A 20,450-nucleotide genomic window follows, 5' to 3' on the forward strand; every position below is an offset into this window, starting at 1 on the left:
GGGGTGGGGGGGGGGGGTCATGCAGGCCAGAGTGACTCCCATAGGCGTACAGTGCTCCAGTCCCCAGACAGACGCTGGACGATGGGAGGTCCACAAACAACCAGCTTCAGGCAAGAGCTCGGGGGCTCGGCTCCTGTGGAAGATTCCTCATCACTTGTGTTGAGCAAGCACTAAATACCAACACACACTGGAGGATGCAGCTACCCAGGCAGGTAGGCAGGCGGGCTTCAGGAGAAGTGTGACTTACTGCCTGGGGGATCTGAGGTGAGTGTGGGGTTATATAAATAATGGGCCCCTGATTGGTCCTGTCTGTGCCAAAGGCGGCCCTTAGAGTTATATGTGTTGAGGGGTCAAGGAACTGAGGGGGTCAGAATAACGTTAAGGACGTTATTCGCATGTGCGTACAAGAGCCAACTTAAGGGGCGGTGAGAGTGAGGACATGGACTAGCATGCCCGGGACTCATGTTTGTGTGTGATTTTAGGACTAAGAGCTTTATACTAGACTAGAGGATTGCACTCTAGGGTGTGTGTGTGTGTGTGGCCGGTGACTGGGAGTATGCATGTTATAAAAATGTTATGCTTTCTGTGTGTGTGTGTGTGTGTGTGTATCTGTGAGCCATGCACGATGGTAGATTGTGTGTGTGTGCGCATGCGCACACGTCTGAGGAGCTTGGGGTGCATAAGGGGGTTACAAAACTGACCCGCCTCCCATTTTGCACGTTTCACAGGGAGGAGAAGAGAGGAGGAAAAATAAATGGATGCATGGTGAAATCCCCCTTTAAGACAGCACCAATCACTCTCTTTCCTTGCAGAGCCAAAGGGGGTAGGGGGGCACATTGACCTTTTCTAATCGGAAGGTCACGTTACAGCAGAAGAAACAAACTGAGCTGATGCAATTACTACCTATACCACCCTCCACTCCTCTAACTCACACTCTCTCCTGTAATATAATAGTCATTTGTATTCCACTTATAATAAACTTAGTTAAGTATAATAAAGTAGAAAAATATCAGATAACATATACACAGTTAGTTTTTTGTCATTTTTTGTAGTGACTGTTTTCTTCCTTTTCCTTGCATCTCTCTTTTTTCTGTTTTTTTAAGCATGTACATATGTGCTGGACCACTCATAATTCAGGTACAAAGTGTTTTTCTTTTTCTTGTTTTGCCAGTTTCTTTTTCACTTTTAGGTTTTCATATTGTTGATGTTCTGTCCATTCCATCTGTGGATTGGGGAAGACAGAGGGAGAATGAATCAATGAGGATATTCAGCTCAAAGTAAAAAAAAAAAAAAAAAAAAAAGAAAGATCTCTTAAGGTGCTTGCACACTGCCCCAATAAGTGCCATCAGTTGGGTCAGTGTGCACACCATCAGTCGGTTTATGTTGGTGCTTGTTAGATGAAGCTGTTTGATGTGTCTAAAAGAGTTTGATGTGTCTAAAAGTCATTCATTTCAATTACTGTCTAGGCAGTGTGGAACTGGCAGTTGGTTTTCTACACATTCTTGAGACTGCACCACCAAACAACTGCCAACTTTAGAGTCTGGGGTTTATTGGGCATTTTCTGGGCAGTGTGAAGACACTTAGGTTTTCCTTCACACTGGGTCAGTTTAACTAGACCATACCCGAGTGTGATTACTACCCCCTAGCCCGGACCCAGCTGGTCTCTGTTCACATTACATTTTTGTTTGCAGACCTGGGTCCGTTTATGTAATAAACACTAGCTTCTTTTTACCAATATCGCCTGGCAACGTCAAACAGACAGCATTTGAACTGCACCAGAGTTCTAACAAACCGTACCCCAGACCACTGTTTTCTAGCGGTCCCTGGTCCGCACCCGGGTTTGGTAGACTGCGTTCACATTGGCAAAATTCACCGGCTCAAACAAACTCGGGTGCAGACCAAATGGTCTACTGTAAATGCGCCCTTAAGTCAACAGTAGCTCAATCAGGACTTCATTTATGAAAGCAAAACATACTGATTGCATACAGTTAAGAGCAAAATTATTAATACCCCTGGCAAATATTGATTTAATGTTGATATTCTCTTGATCAATGTGTGTTCTGACTAAAAATGATACGGCCACATAGCTAAAGGCTGTAAGACAATGTGGCAGAAACATGGAATCAAAAAAATAAGATTTTCATATTTATTAACATTTCTTTTTGATTGAATGTTGAATGATTCATACCTTTTTTAAATGATCAATTATAATCATTTATGGACATGCCATGTTTCATAAAAATGTTTTTAAAAAAGATGAAAATTCTTTTTTTATTTCATGTTTCTACCACATTGTCTTCCAACTGTTTGGCATTTTCAGTCAGAACAAACTTGGTCAAGAGAAAATCAATATTTGATGGGATGAATAATTCTCTCTCTCTCTCTCTCTCTCTCTCTCTCTCTCTCTCTCTCTCTCTCTCTCTCTCTCTCTCTCTCTCTCTCTCTCTCTCTCTCTCTCTCTCTCTCTCTCTCTCTCTCTCTCTCAGCCTCGAATGTGTGGGTGCAATTGTGTGTGGTGTTTAAGCCTTACCCCCTAAGGCATGCTCCGTCATACTGAGGCAAAGAGATTCCAGCGTGGGGTTGATCTCCAGGTCTGTGCCCGGTACTTGGCATTCTGGGACACGGACGAGAAAATGCGAAGAAACAATATTAAACACAACACTGGGAAAATGGTGCAATTTGATGGCAGTGCTGTAAAATCCCCTTATCGTAACAACAATGCCCTCAATTGCCCCACCCCATAGAACCACAACTCAACCATGGGTTTAAACACTTCTGATATGCCCTGAATTCATAGCTGGCATTTGTAGCACAGACACTCTTAAGCATGCACTCGCTAAACACATACTGAAGTCTTCATGCCCAACTTATATTGGCGTTCTATTTGATTGGTGGTAAGGGGGAAAAATGCCCCCTGATACAGATCAATCAAATTCATCAAATCAATAAATCAAGTCAATGCATCCATCCCTCCCTCCCTCCCTGGTGTGGTTACCTTGCTGCTGGAAGAGGAGCATGGTCTGAGGGGAAGTGTGCACAGGCAGCGAGTGCGTCCTCTGGACAGAGCTGCGGCTCTGGCTGGGCATGCTGTTGCTGCCTCCCGGGTTGGCAAACCACAGGTTCTGTGGACAGAGAGCACCTGTTACTGGAGGGTACCACACAGGCCAGAGGGAAGCCTCAGTAGGTCCCAGCTCAGAGTCTCCCTTTAGCTCCTATTTGATCAATTGAGAGTAGCGCTGATCTGATTGAAAGTACCGTCATTTGCATATTTTATTATAAGGATAAATATTTCAGTGAGCCTGTAAGCTGTTAGCAAATGAACCTGTCCTTTTCACCTGACTGTGTGTGTGAGAATGTGTGCCCACCCTGTCGCCCCTAGTTTGATTTGGTGAGGCTAAGAGTGTTTGTATGGGTTAAGTATGTGTGTGTGTGTGTGTGTGTGTGTGTGTGGGTAACCAACCTGTCGGCCCTGGCCAGGCAGTGCCGGGTTGGTGAGGGTGTGTCGGGGCGAGGTGCCCCCCATGCCCCCTGGACTTATAATGTTCATGCGGCCTGGCGGCATCCCCCTTGGGGGCATCTGAAACTGCCTCTGCCCCCGCCGGCTCAAGCCCACACTCACAGAGCCAGCTGTGGGGAGTGAGTTGGAGCCGTACGCCCAGCTGTGTCACAAAGAGAGAGGGAGAGGCACCAATCAACACACAGGCACACATACACTTCACACAGTCTCACTTCTTTTCTACATCTGAGAGAGAGAGAGAGAGAGAGAGAGAGAGAGAGAGAGAGAGAGAGAGAGAGAGAGAGAGAGAGAGAGACAGAGACATAAGTGAAGGACTGAGAGTAAACTGCATATTGCACCATACAGGTTCAGACTAAGATCAGACAGAATTAGGGTGAATAATATAAACAGAACAGATAGAGAGAAATCAGATACAAAAACAGAAAACCTGTCCCCAACTGCATGTGACATGTGACATGTGACGTGTGTGTGTGTGTGTGTGTGTGTGTGTGAGACGTATTTGGGGGGGGGGTCTCCCTCACCCTTTCTGGCGGTACATGGGCATGTCCATCATGGCTTTCCTGGGGAAGAGGCGCAGTAGCTTGAGCACCTGCTGCTTCCAGGAGGCCAGCCTCTTCTTCTGCGTCTCGGTGAAAGCCTGTGGCGAGCACACGACACGTGCACCTTACTTCCCCAATCCCCACTACTCCCATCACATCAAAGCAGCTACCGGAACACCCAGCCAGCTACACTGGGGAGCTTCACCAGCCAAACACTACCACTCTCTTTAAATATTAGCATAGAATAGAAAAGAAAACCATAATTGTCATAGTACAGGACAATTAAAATGTTTTGGCTGCTCAAAGTTAGATATTAAAAAACACACTTACATAATATTAAAAAAACATATACGAATAAACAGATAAGAGGGTGTTTTGTAAGAGTCCACATGAAGCAATATTTTCATAAAAACATAAGTCATGCGATGATGGGGTCCACGGACATGTTACTCACCTCGTGGGCCAAGCACTTTTCAATGAGCTGAAGGTAACAGCTGATGTTTTCTTCGTCCGGTCTGGACACTAGCAGCTGGGTGCACACTGACCCAGCAAACAAAAACACCTCTTTGTTAGCGCAGGCAGACATGCTACATACTCTTTAACCAACCATCCCAAAAAACAGCCCAACAACCTTGCCCTGTTCAACAATCTCAAGTTGCCATTCTTTCTTTATCTAAAACTACACAATCCATAAGCCAACATTAACAATTAATGCTGGATAACAACATATCAGTGTAGAGAGAGATGAATGACCTCTGAATGGAAAGTCATTAAGACCCAAATATGGAGTAGAGTGGTCTAAGCTCAGGCAGCGTGTTAACAGGAATACAACGCAAAGGTTGTACACACCATTAGGTACACATAATAGGGCTACATCAATGCAGAAAGTGCATCAACATCAAAATCAATATATGTAATAATTTTTTTTTTTTTTATGAATGTTCATCAATTCTAACATTGGTCTTCTGCATTATTGAGTACTACAACTGCATAAGAACCATGTGCATGATGTCAGTTATCTTGCGTACTTCTGGCTCAAGTCACGACTACAGAGATTTTAAAACCCAAAAAAGGGAGTTCAGAATAATGTTAAGAATAATGTTCTCTCATCAGTGATGCAGCTGTGCATGGTGTGTGTGTGTGTGTGTGTGCGACTGACCTTTGCCCATGACGCGGGTGAACTGGCCTGCAATGTCTCCGTCTCCAATGGGCGCGGTGGAGGACTCGCCATCACAGGTGGAGGGGCTGTTGGACTGGAAACCCTCGGCCGGACCATCCTTGTCCTCCCCGCCCTTGGTGGGCACGGCCACTGGGTCCACCTCCCGGGCGCTGGGCAGGGCGTACACTTTGATGGGCGTGATGATGATCTGCTGTAGCTCTTGGAGCGCATTCCGCACGTTGCCTCCCTCCAGGATGTCCTGGGAAAGACAGGGAAAATGATTTACATTCAGCACACCGCAAGGCATTCAATTCCCTCTTCCCAACATGTAACCCATATTTTGACTGGAGAGTGAGGTGTCAGGCTCAATATGTCACCTTTTCTAAAGATTTCAGGACACTTTGCCTCTCACGAAGTTTCTGGATGCTCAGGGCAATCTTGTGCCGTGCACCTTTGGTCACGTTCTGCAGGAAAAAAGTACATGGCATCCCAATTGAATAAAAATACTTTGCATACCAACACGACCACACGCATTTCATATTACAAGCATGTACTGTATACAAGCATGTCATATAACGTGTTAAAAGGCTTACTTAATTCACACCACAATCATTTTTTGTGCCTATCGCAATCCAACCTAAACTTTGTCTAGATGTCTACTTAAGACGTCTACTTAACGGACGTCAGAGCAAGAATTAAGAATTAGGATAAAAGACATTGGCCTTAGGCTTCAGTTCATTATTTTATGGATGACTAGAGCCATACAGCTGAGGTTAATCAGTGTGTGTGTGTGTGTCCTGCCCACCTGAGACTCCAGATGATGCTCGGAGAGGGTCATCATCTCCTCGTAGGTCATCTGAGAGAAAAGCGAGGCATACTTGTGGAGCCGCAGGCTCTTCAGCCACGTGGGCACGTCTGTGAGAGAGGCAACAGGCTCGGAGTGAGGCGTACAGAGCTGCATACGTCTGTGCATATCCCCAGCCTTGCTATATGTTACAGCAACTTTTGAGCAAGAACCTAAACCAGTGAAATAAAGCCTGTGATGACCTGGGTCAGACATATTACTAACTTAAGTAAGCGGTCATAGATAGATAGAGAGATAGAGAGATAGAGAGATACTTTATTGATCCCAAAGGGGAAATTCAAGAATTCTTAAGGGAACATGTAAAGCAATACTATACAGATTAACTATTAATATAAAATCCCAAGTAGGTTTGCAATTGTGAACTTGTGAATGTCCTTAGTTGCTACAGGCCTGACCTTTCATGCCGCTGCCGTCCTCCTGGAAGGTGTTGCGCGCGGAGCCCTGCTCCTCGGTCTGCTCGCTGCCAGAGGAGGCCACGCTGCTCTGGGGGGAGAGGGGCGCGTGGTCAGGGCCTGTCGTGGCCTGACGGCTCCCCTGCAGCCCCTGGCCCTGCTGCTCGTCCGAGGGGCTCAGCCACTCGGAGCCACAGACCGGACCGCTAGGGATCAGAGACATGGAGCGCTTCAGCGGGCTGGGCTGGAGCTGGGTCGGCAAGCCTGGAGGGACCACAAGAACCACAGCGACCCGGGTGAACAGCTGGTCGTCAGCTTCAAAACATCTCGCTAGGGGGTGACTACGGGGGTTATACAAGAGTTCTGGTTCGGGTCTGGTCCATGTATTTATTATGACCGCCACGCAGCGAAGCTTCAGATTTTTTTTTTCTTTTCTTTTTTGCATGTCCAAATTTCCGTCAAGGATTCCCGGGACACTGAAAGACTGGGGTACACGAAACTTGGTGGGCATGTAACCCCACAGGGATAGCATGGAACCATCGTTTTTTGTTTTGATCTGTAGCCCCCCCGCTGTACTGGAAAGGAGGGTAGGGCAGACACAGTTTTCTGTGAATATCTTGAGAACCGTAGGGCCTAGGATGACCAATTTTTTCCGTATGTTTGCCTCCAGGGGTCATGTTAACCCATCCCATGTGCACACATGTGCATAAACAGATACACACGCACACACATACATTCACAGTAATCATACGTATGACACATACTCACACAGTAGACATATGTACGCATGCATGCACATGCACAAACACACATACGCAGGCAAACACACAAGCCCACACACAAACAAGCACGCACACACACACATAAACATAAACATGTACATGCACACATGCACACAATTCAAGAATTTCTCAGAATTATGAACAGGCAAGATGGGGGTGGGGTTGTATAAAATGAATTTTACATGTGAAATCTATGAACTAATCATGTTTTGGTACTTGTTGTCTAGCAGATACCAGTGAGAATTGAGTGTGGATAATGCAATTTAGTGAGACAGTTAGAATCATATAGGCCTTTCAGCGTGATTTATTTTTGTGGAAAAAATGTGCTGGACTGGGCGGCGGTCATATTTTGTACCGCTCGGCGGTACATCTAGTTAATATCTGATTGGACAGGGGAGGTGCTGTGGCGCAAGTGGCCACAGCAGCTGCCTGCTGCCTCGCTGCCTTTAGCTATCGAACGAGTCACTTGCCTTAGCAGGCATCAAGGTACCAGCTATGAACTTTTTTTCAGTCTAGTAAGATAGCAACACAGAACGCTGTTGCCAAGATACCAAAAAGCAGAATAATGTAACATTCTTTCAGCTCACAATTAGATCGAATTAAGGAAGTTGAAGGCAGCATGAAGAATAAATCTGTGCTGCCTTCAAAATTCGGCAAAATTAAAGTGTCTTAGAAGGCAGCATTTTATAGAAATATTTTATTCGGACATGCCTCGCTGCCACCGTGAGCCTCATTCACTCAACTTGGCAACAGTAGCGAGACTATCAATGGGCAGCATTTTTTTAGGGGGGTGGAGGAAGAACAAACAAAAATCAAAACAGATGACAGAAAACTAAATTTGATGTCTTCCCATTCACTCGTCAGATCGCTAAATTGATGTATCAATTATTGCTTTCCATCATTTTGGTCAGTTAAGCTTTATGTTTCATGTGCTTGTGTTAGACGTGCTTTACATGATTAATACGTTGATCACTGACTGTACTGAAATGATGCTCATGTCTCAGACCCTGGTATTATAATTACAATCAAAAGACCAACCTTTGACCCAAATTACACATTATCTACTTAATTAACAGTTTGGCCCCTTGGCTAAGAGACTCATTTCCCTCCCCGGTGACCCACTGACCGGCACTGTTGATGGGCGAGGGCAGACCGCCGGGGCTGTGGAACGGCAGGTGTCCGTTCTGTCCAGCCGGCGAGCTGCACGAGGACGAGGAGGGCGCCTGCTGCTGCTCGTGCCAGGCGTGGGCCGCCTCCTGCACCTCGGGCGGGCAGGCCCACTCGTCCGAACCCTGCCGCAGGTGCCCGTAGTGGTGCCCGCCCTGCTGCGACGACAGCCGCGGAGGCGGAGGGGGCGGCCGCGCCGACAGGTGCTCCTCCAGGTGGTTGAGCCACATGGCCAGCGAGGTGCGGTCGTCCAGCGTGGTGGCCGGGTGGATGAGCGCGTAAGAGAGCAGCTGTCGGCTCTCCTCCACGAACAGGCTGCTCTCGATGGTGTGGCTCAGCACCTTCTGCAGCAGCTTCATGTACTCACACTTGGCCTCACTGTTGCGCGGCTGCAGCAGCGGCAGGTGAGAGAGCAGCAGCGACACTGCCTTCTCCTTGGGCTCCTGCTGCCACTGGCTGACGATGGCTGCACCAGGAGAGGAAAAAGAGAAAGGAGGAAACAGAAAATGTATAGAAGAGAAGGGGAAGAGGAGAGAGAGGAGAGCACCAAAGAGTCCAATAGAAATAGGATAAAAGAAGTAAAAATATTGTTTATAAGAAAATGACAAATTCCTCTGTTTATCTAATGAGGATTATTAAATTAGGACATTTCAATGACTGTTGTGGACACAGAATTGAGTTTAACACAGCAGAGGACATATTAATGCACTACGCATGAAGGCCCCCTGCAGTCTGTGCTCCTTCTGCAGGAAAATGAACTGTGTGTTCAGAATGCATTTCCTAAATGCTGAGAATGCAAACTACAATCCTAAAAATAAATGTATATTCACATATCTCCAATACACACACCTCTGATTTATGCTTAGTGGTAATTAAAGACAAATATACTTGCGAAGAGTTCTCGTGAACAGTTAGTTTAAAGAAACAACCCTACAGTTATACTCCATATAATTCACAGAACAAAACGTCCTTCAATAGCTTGAACACTAACATAAGGAGAATGTCCAAATAAACACATCTCTGTGTCCACGTGTGTGTGTGTTTGTGTGTGTCGTACCTGCATTGTTGGCCTCAGCTTCCAGCACGTGGATCTCAGTGCAGTCGGCCAGCCAGTGCTCCAGGCAGATGTGCAGGAAGCGAGCCTGGGTGCGCGAGACGCGCTTCAGCAGTGATAGCAGCGCCACCGTCTGCTCGCACTCATTCCACGCTTTGAACCAGTCCGTCAGGATGCCCACCTGCGCACCACACAGCAGTCAGCAATGGCACTCAAAAACGTACCTATTACGCTACTGCTAGGAAGTGACTGAGCACTTAGAGGTGATGACTGTTACTTGCATTGCAGGCAAACACATGCTGCTACAAATTAACTTAACAGAGTCAAAATATAGGTTGTGCATGTAACATCCCCGTATCTCAATGCATCCATTTTTATTGTAGTGTAACACTGTATTGCTCCCACTGCAGTTATTTTTGACATTCTCTGGAAGACTACCATTATCAGCTGGCATAATCATGTCTACAATAGTGCACAGTTGTCTCTGAAACAGTCTAAACCAAGGGTTGGCTGATCTTTCTTCCAAAGAGGTACCCTGAAATAATCTGAACCTGAGCTCAGTGTTGATATGGACCGGTGACAACAAGTAGCAGCCACATCTGCAGCTTAGTGCCTCAAAAATGCTCCCTAATGGCACTTACCTGGTCACGGAACATCATGACTGGTCCCTCTCTCGGGAAACCGACGTTGCTGAAGAATGGCGAGCAATACCGCAAGTGAGGGTACGGTGAGGGTACGGCGAGGACCTTGAGAGGGTTAGGGTTCTGTGTTTGGGATGGGGAGATTGGGGGGGGAAGGAAAGGGGGGTGAGGGGAAAGAGTCTCTTTCACTCGGGCGCTGGGGTCCGTCGGGCGAGCCTCCTGTGGGGTCACGCCTGTCTATGGAGCTCTTGTCTCCGGGGGAGGGAGAGGGGTCCTCTCTGGGCAGCTGGATATGCCCCTCACATGGTTCAAGCTGGAACGAGGGCCCAGCTGCAGGAGAGGAGGGAGACAGAGAGACAGAAGTAGAGCACACCACTTTTGGTCCATTTGGGCGGGGTGGGAGACCTGAGTGTCTCTACAAATCAACTTAAAATTCCGTTCCACAATACGACAAAAAGTCTTCGGGAGTCAAAGGTGCAAAAGAAAAAGAAAAACACTGGATTTAAAAGTTGAAAATCATTGAAGATGATTGTTCATTCTTTAAGTAAACAATGTATAGATACTAAGCTTGCACAGCAGCATACACAGTATATACAGCAGGTTAACTGATAATATTTACTGATGGTTGCATCATTAAAGAAGCCCTACAGGGCCGTGGCGAGAGGCATGGAGGGCACTATGCTGAGACACATCTCTTTTATTCAGGTCAGCTTATCATAATGCTGTGCTCAGATAATCAGCTTCATCCCACCACTAGCGCAGAGCGCCTTACTGCAAACACCAGCATTCTACACCTATTAAGATTACACCAGCAAGGTGTAAGCTACTGGTTTGACTGACTTTTCCTCAAAGTGTCTGATGAAACTCTGTGGCAACTACTGATGCACACCACATCGCTTTGACTGTATGAGCACGTATTTGTGTTCAAGGTAGATCAAAGTAGCAGCTATAGGTATCTATTCAAGAAAAATAAGCACTCTGTAGTATCGCTAAAGTGACAGTTGATATGATGTGGTTTGAAAAAAGATGATTTTGTTCCAAACAACACAAAACCAGACAACGGACAATGAACGAAAAAGGGCAACTGTGTCAAAAAAAAAACCCTCCCAGATCAACTCAAGCTAGTGACTGTCTTTCCGCTGGAATCTCCACCACATAACAACATAACGTTTTAGAAGACTTCAGATTCTGATGTGAGGGTCAATGAGAAAGCAGGTGATCATCATGTTTAGCTGCACAATTACCCTTTCACACTCAAGAAACATGCACTTATGCAGCAAGTCCGCCACCAATAAGCATCCTTTTCACCTACGAACACTCAAAACATTCATTCTAAAACTGCAAAATGGTAAAAACTGATCTAATGAATCTGGGAGAATGAACACATTCACAAATCTTTTAAAGAACCAATGAATAAATGGCCTAACATAGTTGAAGACTGAGCAAGGATCAATCATTGTAATTATGTTATTATTTCTAACTGAAATAGTTGAAACGGCAGAATTTCAGTTTATGCTATTTAACAAACACATAGGCTTGAAAGCTTCTTATACATTTCATCCATACAAGTAGACAATACCGTACACTTTCACTTAATATTAACAGTTATCTCCTCATGCAACTACCTCTAGTTAAAAGGCTTCTGTTAATATAAAATTGTAGAGTTGTCATTGCCATATCAAGACATGCTCATTATCTTGCTTATATAATTTAACATTTAACTGGATTTAGAAACAAATATTCGTTTTAAACTTCATAGCAGTAATGGCAATAATTGGGTCTTGAATCGTGCTGTCATCGGGTAACAGACCAAGTTTGTCAAATGCCTTAGTAGTAGGCAACTAAAAGCCCATCTCGTTGGCTCGCTATAATGACAAAACTATAGTATTAGTGAAAATAGCAGATTTATAAGCCAGACTGATAACACTGAAACTGACACATACGAATGTTAGGAACAAACGTTACATTTTAAACGTTACATACTTCTGGCTGCAAACTGTGACTAGCAGCTAAGCGACCGACGTTAGCTAGTAATCGCCAGCTAGCAAGCCAAATGTCCTGTTGAGACTCGTGAAACACAACATGCTCATTATACGATGATTTCAACACCAAGATTAAAGAAGGGTTGTTTATTCTAATACTGGTGTTTTTCCTAATATTAAATGTTAATCAATACAATGTTACGACAAGCTTTGTTTTAGACAGGCAGTCGGCGTCGCTAGCCGGTGTGTGCCACGAAAGCTTGCGGGCTTGGTTAGCTCGCTAAGGTTAGCCATCAGCTGAAGACTAGGCAGGGGCAAAGAAATAACAGAGCAACCAGCTACCGTGGCCACCAGAAAAGATAGCAAACAACCCATTTAACAGAAATCCACACAATAACTTTGTTTTAGTTACTGTTTAATCAATGTCTAAAAAGTCACAAGTAAATACCGGTTTCTAATTTGCATACAATGACGAATAGCTAGTCAGGGTAGCCAATGTTTCCTGGCTAGCTACACTTAACCTAGTTAGCCAGCTCCTTAAACAAATAACACAACCGTCAGATTTACCAACAGATGATTACCGTTACTTAAGGAGTTTGGAAATATCAATACATACGCCACGAGTGGTAAATGTTCCATTCACAAGTAAACAGTTTGTGTCATTTCATTAATGACTGCTTGAACAGCTAGTTAATGTTAGCTAACGTTAGATCTGAAACAAAATCGTTGCTAAGTCTAGCATTTGTTATGACAATACAGACATCTCGACAGCTGTTACCCGTAAATCCAGGAATGAGCGCGAAATATGTATGAACAGGAGTTAAAAGCAACATTAGCTAACTAACACGCCAAGTTATAAAGCATTTAGAGATAATAATGTTTAAATGCTAACAGACCTGGGGTGACGTCGGGGTTCACCGATCCTGGCTGCTGCGCCTACCTTCGGTCTACCGGGAGGCTCTGGTCACCAGGCTAGTCCACCCTTTGCTAGCTGTTAGGCCTTTATTTAGATCCTTGCCCCTTGCTTTTCCCAGTTGTGGATGAAAGGGATTCAGGATTCGTAACGTTATTGTTTTTCGCTAGCGATGCTGTTGGTGATATTCTAGATATTTCCTTTTCAAACAAGGGTTCGATGATCTTCGAGAACTGTTGCTTCCCCGTCGCTTATATGTCATCAGATCCGCCACACTCTTGGATTTCTGCTTAGTTCTATCGACATTTTCCACGTTTAAAAACATATAACTCGTGCTAGCTGGATACCGCTAGCTAACGGATACTAGCTAGCAAAATAGCTATCGTTAACGTTACACCTCGCTTCTTCACCAAAGCATAAGCGAAGGCGAAGATTATGAGCAAAATTGTCCTTGTATATAAAGTTAAGATTATTATCCGAAGACGAAAAGTAAAGTAACATAAAAATGTTAATCAGACATAACGTTTATTTGAGCATAGAAAAATATACAGAATCTACAAAAACTACTCCGCTAGGAACATGACGTAAAGCGTTAGGTGACGTAAACACGTAAGGGAGGAGCAAGGGATGCCGAGTTCCAATCGGCCAGAGACTAGTAGGCCTACATAAACTTTACATTATAAGTTAATAATAATAGTTTTAATTAAAGTTGTAAAGCCTACAAAAGCATAACAATAGTAATATTAACAATAGCAATAACAATACAAACCATAACTCTGTAAGATAATTAATTAATGAATTAATTAAACATTTTGTGAAAGTCCCAAAACTATCACAAGAGCTAAATAGGCTAGGTAACCCATTCCACCGATGAGGAATCACAGAGGAAAAGAGTCTTAGCAGTGACCTGTTAATGGATGGCAGACAGCAGTCACTCGTCTAGGGGTTGTATGTAGTGGGCGAAATGGGACGAAGAGCTAGATAGGTATCAAGGTGCCGGTCCAGTAGGCCTAGTGTCCTGTAGGCCAAACTGAGGGATTTTATTTTAATTCTGACTGCTATAGGAAACCTTTACTAACAGACTAGAGAAGTTACATGTGTCTTTGGCTGATTACAAAACAGAGGTGCTGCTGCATATAAATAATCTGTAATGGTCTCTCTACACAAGCAGGTAGACTAGGCATAACAATTACAATAGTCCAGTTTGGAAAGAACCATGGCTTGCACAAAAAGTTGTGTGGCAAATTGTGCTAGGATAGGATTTACAATGTAGTAACACCTAGTGAACTGTTTATAGGTATAAATGATGTAATTGATAGGGCTTTCCTTGAATGTTGATATTCAATTATTTTAAAAATAGGAATTTCGTGGTGAAATTCTATTTACATGGGCATAGAGCTATTGCTAGTTTAGATGAGATCCAAATTGCCATTGTGAAATTCAACCTCTAACCAGAAGCACAAACATAAGTACACATACACATAGCACTCTTTTATCTCTAAATCACTCATTTAGATGAAGACAATGGACAGTGACTTACGAATATAAAGGGCAGAGAGGAAAATATATTGCATATCTGGTTTGTTTTTTGTTGTTGTTGCTTCTGCTGCTGCTGTGTTAGTGCAAATGTGACATCAAAACACTCACAGTAATGAGAAGCCTATACCCTCCCAATATGCAAATAGCCATCTTATAACTTGAGGATGTCAGTTGTGTCACAAGTCAGAAGGGGAACAGGAGGAAAAAACAGCTTCATAGATCAAAAGGAAGTAGGTCTCAGCTTAAAGACAGAGAAATGGTAAGGATTAATTGCTTTTAAATTAATTGTCCGAAAGTTTTCCTAATTTCAAGTTCCCTATAGATGCCATGGCATGTTATTTTTATGTATATAGTGCATTTTCTCCCATTTTGGTGCACTCTTAACCGTTATAGTCAGGAAGTAGAATTGCAACATGTAGCTGCACATTTCCTGCTCATAAACATATGTTATGTTTTCAGATAATAATATGGAAAGCATCTACATGACACTTTATTGTTGTCTTTGTTCATTTATTGTTTTTGAATGAATTTGCCTAGTTGGAATGTGGGCCTATATGGTTATTGTGTGTATTACGCCTGCTTATGATGGTCAACTCTTAAGTCGTTTTAGTTTAGCTCAGCCAAGACTTGTCACCTGATGTTGTGGTTAAATCTTTAGGCAGATTCTCTCGTAGTATGTGAAGTGGATGAAAGCCTGAAGGAAAAACTGAAGAAGTTCCGTTTCCGAAAAGAGACAAACAATGCAGCCATACTAAGTGAGTGTCTTTCTCAGCAGACTATTTGCTGCATCATTTCCGGTTTTGTTGTGATTATCACAACATGTTATATTTGCTGGGCATCTGAAGAACATTTATTGGAAACAATTCACTTTAATGGCTGTCACTTACACTGTTCTCAAAAGATTAATGATGGTGTTGTTCCCCCTTGTTCAGTGAAGATTGACATGGTAAAACAACTGGTAGTGGTGGAAGAGGAGTATGAGGTAAATATTCAGTTTTTTGCAGGATTAAAATTAAGTGTTTGTCATCAGTGTTACTATTTCTATTCAGGGGTGGACAGTAAGTAAGTACATTAAATACTCTACTTACTGTAAGTGTAATTTGAAATATGAGCATGAAGTACTTTTAACCACATTTGATTCTTTGAATGCAATAATGCGATAGACCATCTTGAAGTTCATTTTTTTTTAATAGTCCATTTGAACTTGGCTCAATTGGCTGTGGTAATGATGGTGACAACAGATTCTTCATCAGAGCATCCTCCATGTAGCCTGAGAGAACCTAGACAAACCAGTTTGCAATTGAAATTTGAGAAGTAGGCCTAGTCTGGCTAGGCTATCCTCCATGATCATTGTGAAATTGGAATGAAATTAAACAATCACCTGACATTCACAGCATAGCTAGATATTTAGCGTGCATCATTAAACAATAAATAATCTATTCGTAATTCATTACATTACATTACATTACATTACATTTGGCTGACGCTTTTTTAACCAAAGCGACTAACAACATGGTAAACAGTAAGTTTTAGAACAATTCTCACAATTTTAGGACAGTTTAAAAAAAAAACACATTAGAGTACAGTAAGAATAAGTGCGTCGGTGAGTGCTGTATTTTAACAGTTACTTGTCAGTTTAACGGCTGGTGAGTGCTAGGATCAGTAAGACTTGTTGTAAGTGTTGCTATGAGAGTAGATGTTCTCTAAAGAGCTGGGTCTTCAGGAGTTTTTTGAAAGTGGAAAAGGATGTCCCTGCCCTTGTAGGAACTGGCAGTGTGTTCCACCAACGAGGAACAACAGATGAGAAAAGTTTGGATTGGCTTGAGCGTACCGGTGGTAGAGCTAGACGTCGTTCGTCAGAGGAGCGCAGCGGTCTGGAGGTAGTGTAAGTCTGTATGAGGGCATTCAAGTAGGTGGGAGCAGAACCGGAGACTACTTTGTAGGCAAGCGTTAGAGACTTGAATTTGATGCGGGCCGCCATAGGTAGCCAGTGTAGCTGGATGAGCAGCGGGGTAACATGTGCCCTTTTGGGTTGGTTGTAGACCAGGCGCGCCGCCGCGTTCTGGATCATCTGAAGTGGTTTCACTGCGCAGGCTGGGAGACCTGTCAGGAGGGCATTGCAGTAGTCGAGTCGTGAGATGACTATTGCCTGAACCAGAAGTTGGGTAGCATCTTGAGTCAAGTAAGTCCTGATTTTCCGTATGTTGTAGAGTGCGAAACGGCATGACCGGCCGACTGAGGCAACATGATCTGAGAAGTTTAGTTGGTTGTCGAGAACAACTCCTAGATTTCTTGCAGTCCTGGTCGGTGAAACAGACAGGGAGTCAAATTTGATGTTGATGTCGTGGTGTATGGTAGGTTTAGCTGGGATGACCAGCAGTTCAGTCTTTGAGAGGTTCAGCTGGAGGTGGTGTGCCTTCATCCATGTAGCTATGTCTGAAAGGCAATCTGAGATCCGTGCTGAAACCAGGGGGTCGTCAGGTGCGAACGGATAATCTGTCCCAAGGATAACTGTCCCAGGTAATTCAATTACCTGGTTTTTGTATTCACAGTGAAAATGTTTTAAATTTGTGAACAGAGAATGCATAATGATTTAAATTATATTTTTGCATCAATTTGAACAGTTGCAAAGTTATGAACATAGGTAAAATGTTTTCGTTGGATGTAACTACAGGTCTGTTCAAGTCCTATAACTGACCAAAGGATGTATACCATATTAATGACAAAATAAACATTACATTATAATACATTAAAAAGGACAAATACTTGTACTTCTGAATATTTAAGTATTTTTAAAATCAAGTACTTCTGTACATCGACTTAAGTACAAATCTGACTTAGCAACTTTCACTTGTATTGGAGTAATATTTGACAAGGTATCTATACTTTCACTTAAGTAAAGTAATTGTGTACTTCGTCCACCTCTGTTTCTATTCTAAAACCAGCTGCAGATATGTCTATAGTTTTGCGTTCTGAGAGAGTGGAAAACAGTAGTGTCCAATATTCCAATATATGGTTTAATGTATTGTGTGTTCCCAAACAGGGACAATGTAAGGCGCCTGGGTTAATATCACTACTGATTGCTTGTGGGGCATCAAATACCATGTATGCCATTGATTAGGGTATAGCCTTGATGTCTTCTCACTTTGGGTCATTCTGTGTCATTCCGTGTCAAATCAGATAAGGTTGTTGCTGCAACGTCTCAGATTTTGTTCAGACCTTGTCTATATCATGGGTCCCAAAAGGAAGGCCTGTCAAATATTTCTGTTCAAATTCTACATCCTCAGATTATTTGCAGCTCTTGAAATTACTTCAGTTTTACACCCTGAAAAACATATTAAGTGGGAAGCAATGTTTGGACATTGTCATGAGAAGTATTATTCAAACGTTTTTGGTTGCGGAAGACAAATGCTCTCACTATGTCTGAACCACAAGTTTGTACTGCATGCTTTTTGAATTGATTTTCTACAAGGCCCTAGATTCAGAGAAAAAGTAAAAAAAATAGTGACATTAAGGGTAGTATACACTTTTGTATGCATTTGGTATCAATCATTATTTTTTATTTTACATACAATATTTGAAGGGAGGGATGAGCTACCTTGTGCTTCGTATATCTTTCGCCTGTATACAGACAAATTAAACTTAAATCTTGACTGAACTTCTTCTCTGTGACTGATATCGTGTTTCACTTTGGTATACTACATTTTTACAGTTCATAGTCTATACCTTATATCAACAGTATCACTCTACTCTAAAATGTGCTAACGATTTTAACACAAGCCAATATTTGTCTTTAGTAATTGGATATGTGAAAATACTATAGATTACATAAACTGAAAATTTGAAAGATTGAAAATGATAATTTACAGATGTTCCTTTGTGGGATATTAATAAAGCCATAGCCCTGTTGATGAAAAGGGAAGGATGAAAGGAAGGATGGGAAATGATCCACATAGCACCAACCCTGTATCTCTTATTACAGGATATTACTCTTGATGACTTGAGGGAAGAGCTCCCTGAACGTCAGCCCAGATATCCTTTTTACCACCTGCTTGTATAGATGATTATTCAGTGATGTCACTTATTGAAATGGCAGAATTTCAGTTAATGCTATTTACCAGACACAAACACATTGGCCGGAAAGATCGTTGTATTCCTCTATACAGCTAGACAACTTAACCGATACATTAATTCAAACTGTTATATTGTAGTTTTACACATTACACATTTTTGTTCAATATTTCATCTGTCTCCATCAGCTAGTCTCTAGGAAGTGCTCTAGTTAAACTAGCACAAGTGCTTAAACAAGTCAAAGAGTGAGTTAATATTAATCTTTGTTAAATCAGAAGCAACCAATAGAATTACAAACAAAGATTTCTTAACATGGTTGAACATTCATTGTGTACAGCTACAAATATAACCATGCGGATGGGCGTGTCTCATACCCACTCTGCTTCATCTTCTCAAGTCCAGTAGGTGAGGAATGTGTGCATGGATGCCTTGCTTGCATGTTTGGGGAATTTGGGGAATAGTTTTAAATTGTAAGTATAAAACATTCTTTTTACAGTATATACCAACTTTAAATGACACACTATATCTGTAATACCTACAGGGTGCAAACCTGAACAACAGATGATGTACGCGGGCAGCAAAAACCGTCTGGTTCAAACTGCAGAGCTGACCAAGGTATACCAACTGATGGTGACATTGTGGTCTTTTTGCTATCCAATCTATATGAAGAGGAAAGTGATAAATGTGAAAATATCCAATTAGTCACCCAAAGAAAAATTTCTTGTCTCGAAAATGTCTTTTCTTTCCTTTTTAAATTGGACTTGGGCTGATCCAAAAGGAGGGCTATTTCTCATCTCCTCTCACACTCCCATGTGTATGTCACTGTGAGTAGCGTCCAGTGAGGAAGAGCCACTGACATGGCTGCACATATCTGCCTGTGCAATCAGATGTTTTTTTTATTTCCCTATGCCACTAGTTGCAGTCCTCCATTGTTGGCAGGCAGACTGGTGGTTAATTAAGTTCTGTCTGAACATTTTGCTTCATAATTTTTCTAATGATGAGTGTGTAGGCTATCTTCTTTAGTTAACTGATCTTTTGAATGAGATTCCATCTTCAGTGAAAATCAAGTGAGGATTCCATCTATGGTGATGGTCTAAGTAATAAGTAATCACTTTGAACAAAAGTGTCTACCAAATACCAAGGTCCAAAATACTCTCAATGTAAGACCCCAAAATACTAATTTCTATTCATTCTTATCTAGCCTTATTTCTCCTAAGGGTGAAACAGATGTGATCTCAATAAGGTGTGATTTGTTTCTTGGGAGACAAAAATAATTTTCAAAACTAAACATTTCCTTTGAGGATATTGATTTTTTTTCCTGAGTTCTACATACCATGTGCTATTTTTAGCTCTATATGTAGTATAGTGTCCCAGTATAGTCAGATGAAGATGATATCCATTGCCTTAAGTGGCTCCACTTCATTTGCTAAAATCCATACAATTGCACTGCCGTGATTTGCTGTATATTTCTTCATCACTTTCTTCTTTGTAACCTCCTCTTCCACAGGTGTTTGAGACTCGAAATGCAGATGACCTGACAGAAGAGTGGCTGAAAAACAAACTGGCATTCTTTCGTTGAGAGGAACAAAACCTCTCCAAACCTTTTGTACAGTATTGTCCATAAAGTATTGTTCTTTGTTTGTTGTTGTGCGGTGGACAGAAGTGATCATTTTGGACTTTAAAATGAAATACCACTTAAACATTCATTTATACAAACAAATAAGATAACTTTTACAAACTTTTATTTTAAACTGTACTACGATAGATGTATCTCTTTGTGTATTTCTTAACCAATGGTTGTTGTAGTAAGAGTAAAGCACAGACAATGA

The 20,450-nt window shown here is 42.5% G+C and overlaps 2 protein-coding genes across 2 annotated transcripts; one reads left to right on the top strand and one right to left on the bottom strand.

Moving 5' to 3' along the window:
• Positions 1-580: 580 nt before the first annotated feature.
• On the bottom strand, positions 581-13,601 carry LOC125308271 (protein Smaug homolog 2). Its single transcript, XM_048264653.1, has 14 exons — positions 12,995-13,601; positions 10,117-10,446; positions 9,479-9,656; positions 8,381-8,887; positions 6,476-6,736; positions 6,021-6,130; positions 5,593-5,679; positions 5,216-5,474; positions 4,511-4,596; positions 4,039-4,154; positions 3,461-3,659; positions 2,996-3,122; positions 2,531-2,614; positions 581-1,222 (listed from the first exon to the last, which is right to left on the bottom strand). The coding sequence occupies exons 2-14, from the start codon at positions 10,132-10,134 to the stop codon at positions 1,194-1,196; spliced, it is 2,061 nt and encodes a 686-aa protein (XP_048120610.1). The 5' UTR covers positions 10,135-10,446; positions 12,995-13,601; the 3' UTR covers positions 581-1,193.
• A 768-nt stretch (positions 13,602-14,369) lies between these two features.
• Positions 14,370-20,387, top strand: gmfg (glia maturation factor, gamma). Its single transcript, XM_048265231.1, has 7 exons — positions 14,370-14,809; positions 15,209-15,305; positions 15,483-15,532; positions 18,533-18,582; positions 18,944-19,026; positions 19,163-19,236; positions 20,129-20,387. Exons 1-7 carry the CDS (start codon positions 14,807-14,809, stop codon positions 20,198-20,200), a joined length of 429 nt encoding a protein of 142 aa, XP_048121188.1. The 5' UTR covers positions 14,370-14,806; the 3' UTR covers positions 20,201-20,387.
• Positions 20,388-20,450: the final 63 nt, after the last annotated feature.

The sequence above is a fragment of the Alosa alosa genome, chromosome 15, assembly GCF_017589495.1.
Source record: "Alosa alosa isolate M-15738 ecotype Scorff River chromosome 15, AALO_Geno_1.1, whole genome shotgun sequence".
Taxonomy (NCBI): Eukaryota; Metazoa; Chordata; class Actinopteri; order Clupeiformes; family Clupeidae; genus Alosa; species Alosa alosa.

Coding starts and splice junctions, on each gene's coding strand:
- gmfg (XM_048265231.1), top strand. Junction 18,583..18,943: donor CTCCCTGAACGTCAGCCCAG/ATATCCTTTTTA, acceptor ACATGGTTGAAC/ATTCATTGTGTACAGCTACA. Junction 19,027..19,162: donor CATCTTCTCAAGTCCAGTAG/GTGAGGAATGTG, acceptor TAATACCTACAG/GGTGCAAACCTGAACAACAG.
- LOC125308271 (XM_048264653.1), bottom strand. Junction 8,888..9,478: donor AGCTGAGGCCAACAATGCAG/GTACGACACACA, acceptor CTCCTGGTGCAG/CCATCGTCAGCCAGTGGCAG. Junction 3,660..4,038: donor CCCATGTACCGCCAGAAAGG/GTGAGGGAGACC, acceptor TTTGTGACACAG/CTGGGCGTACGGCTCCAACT.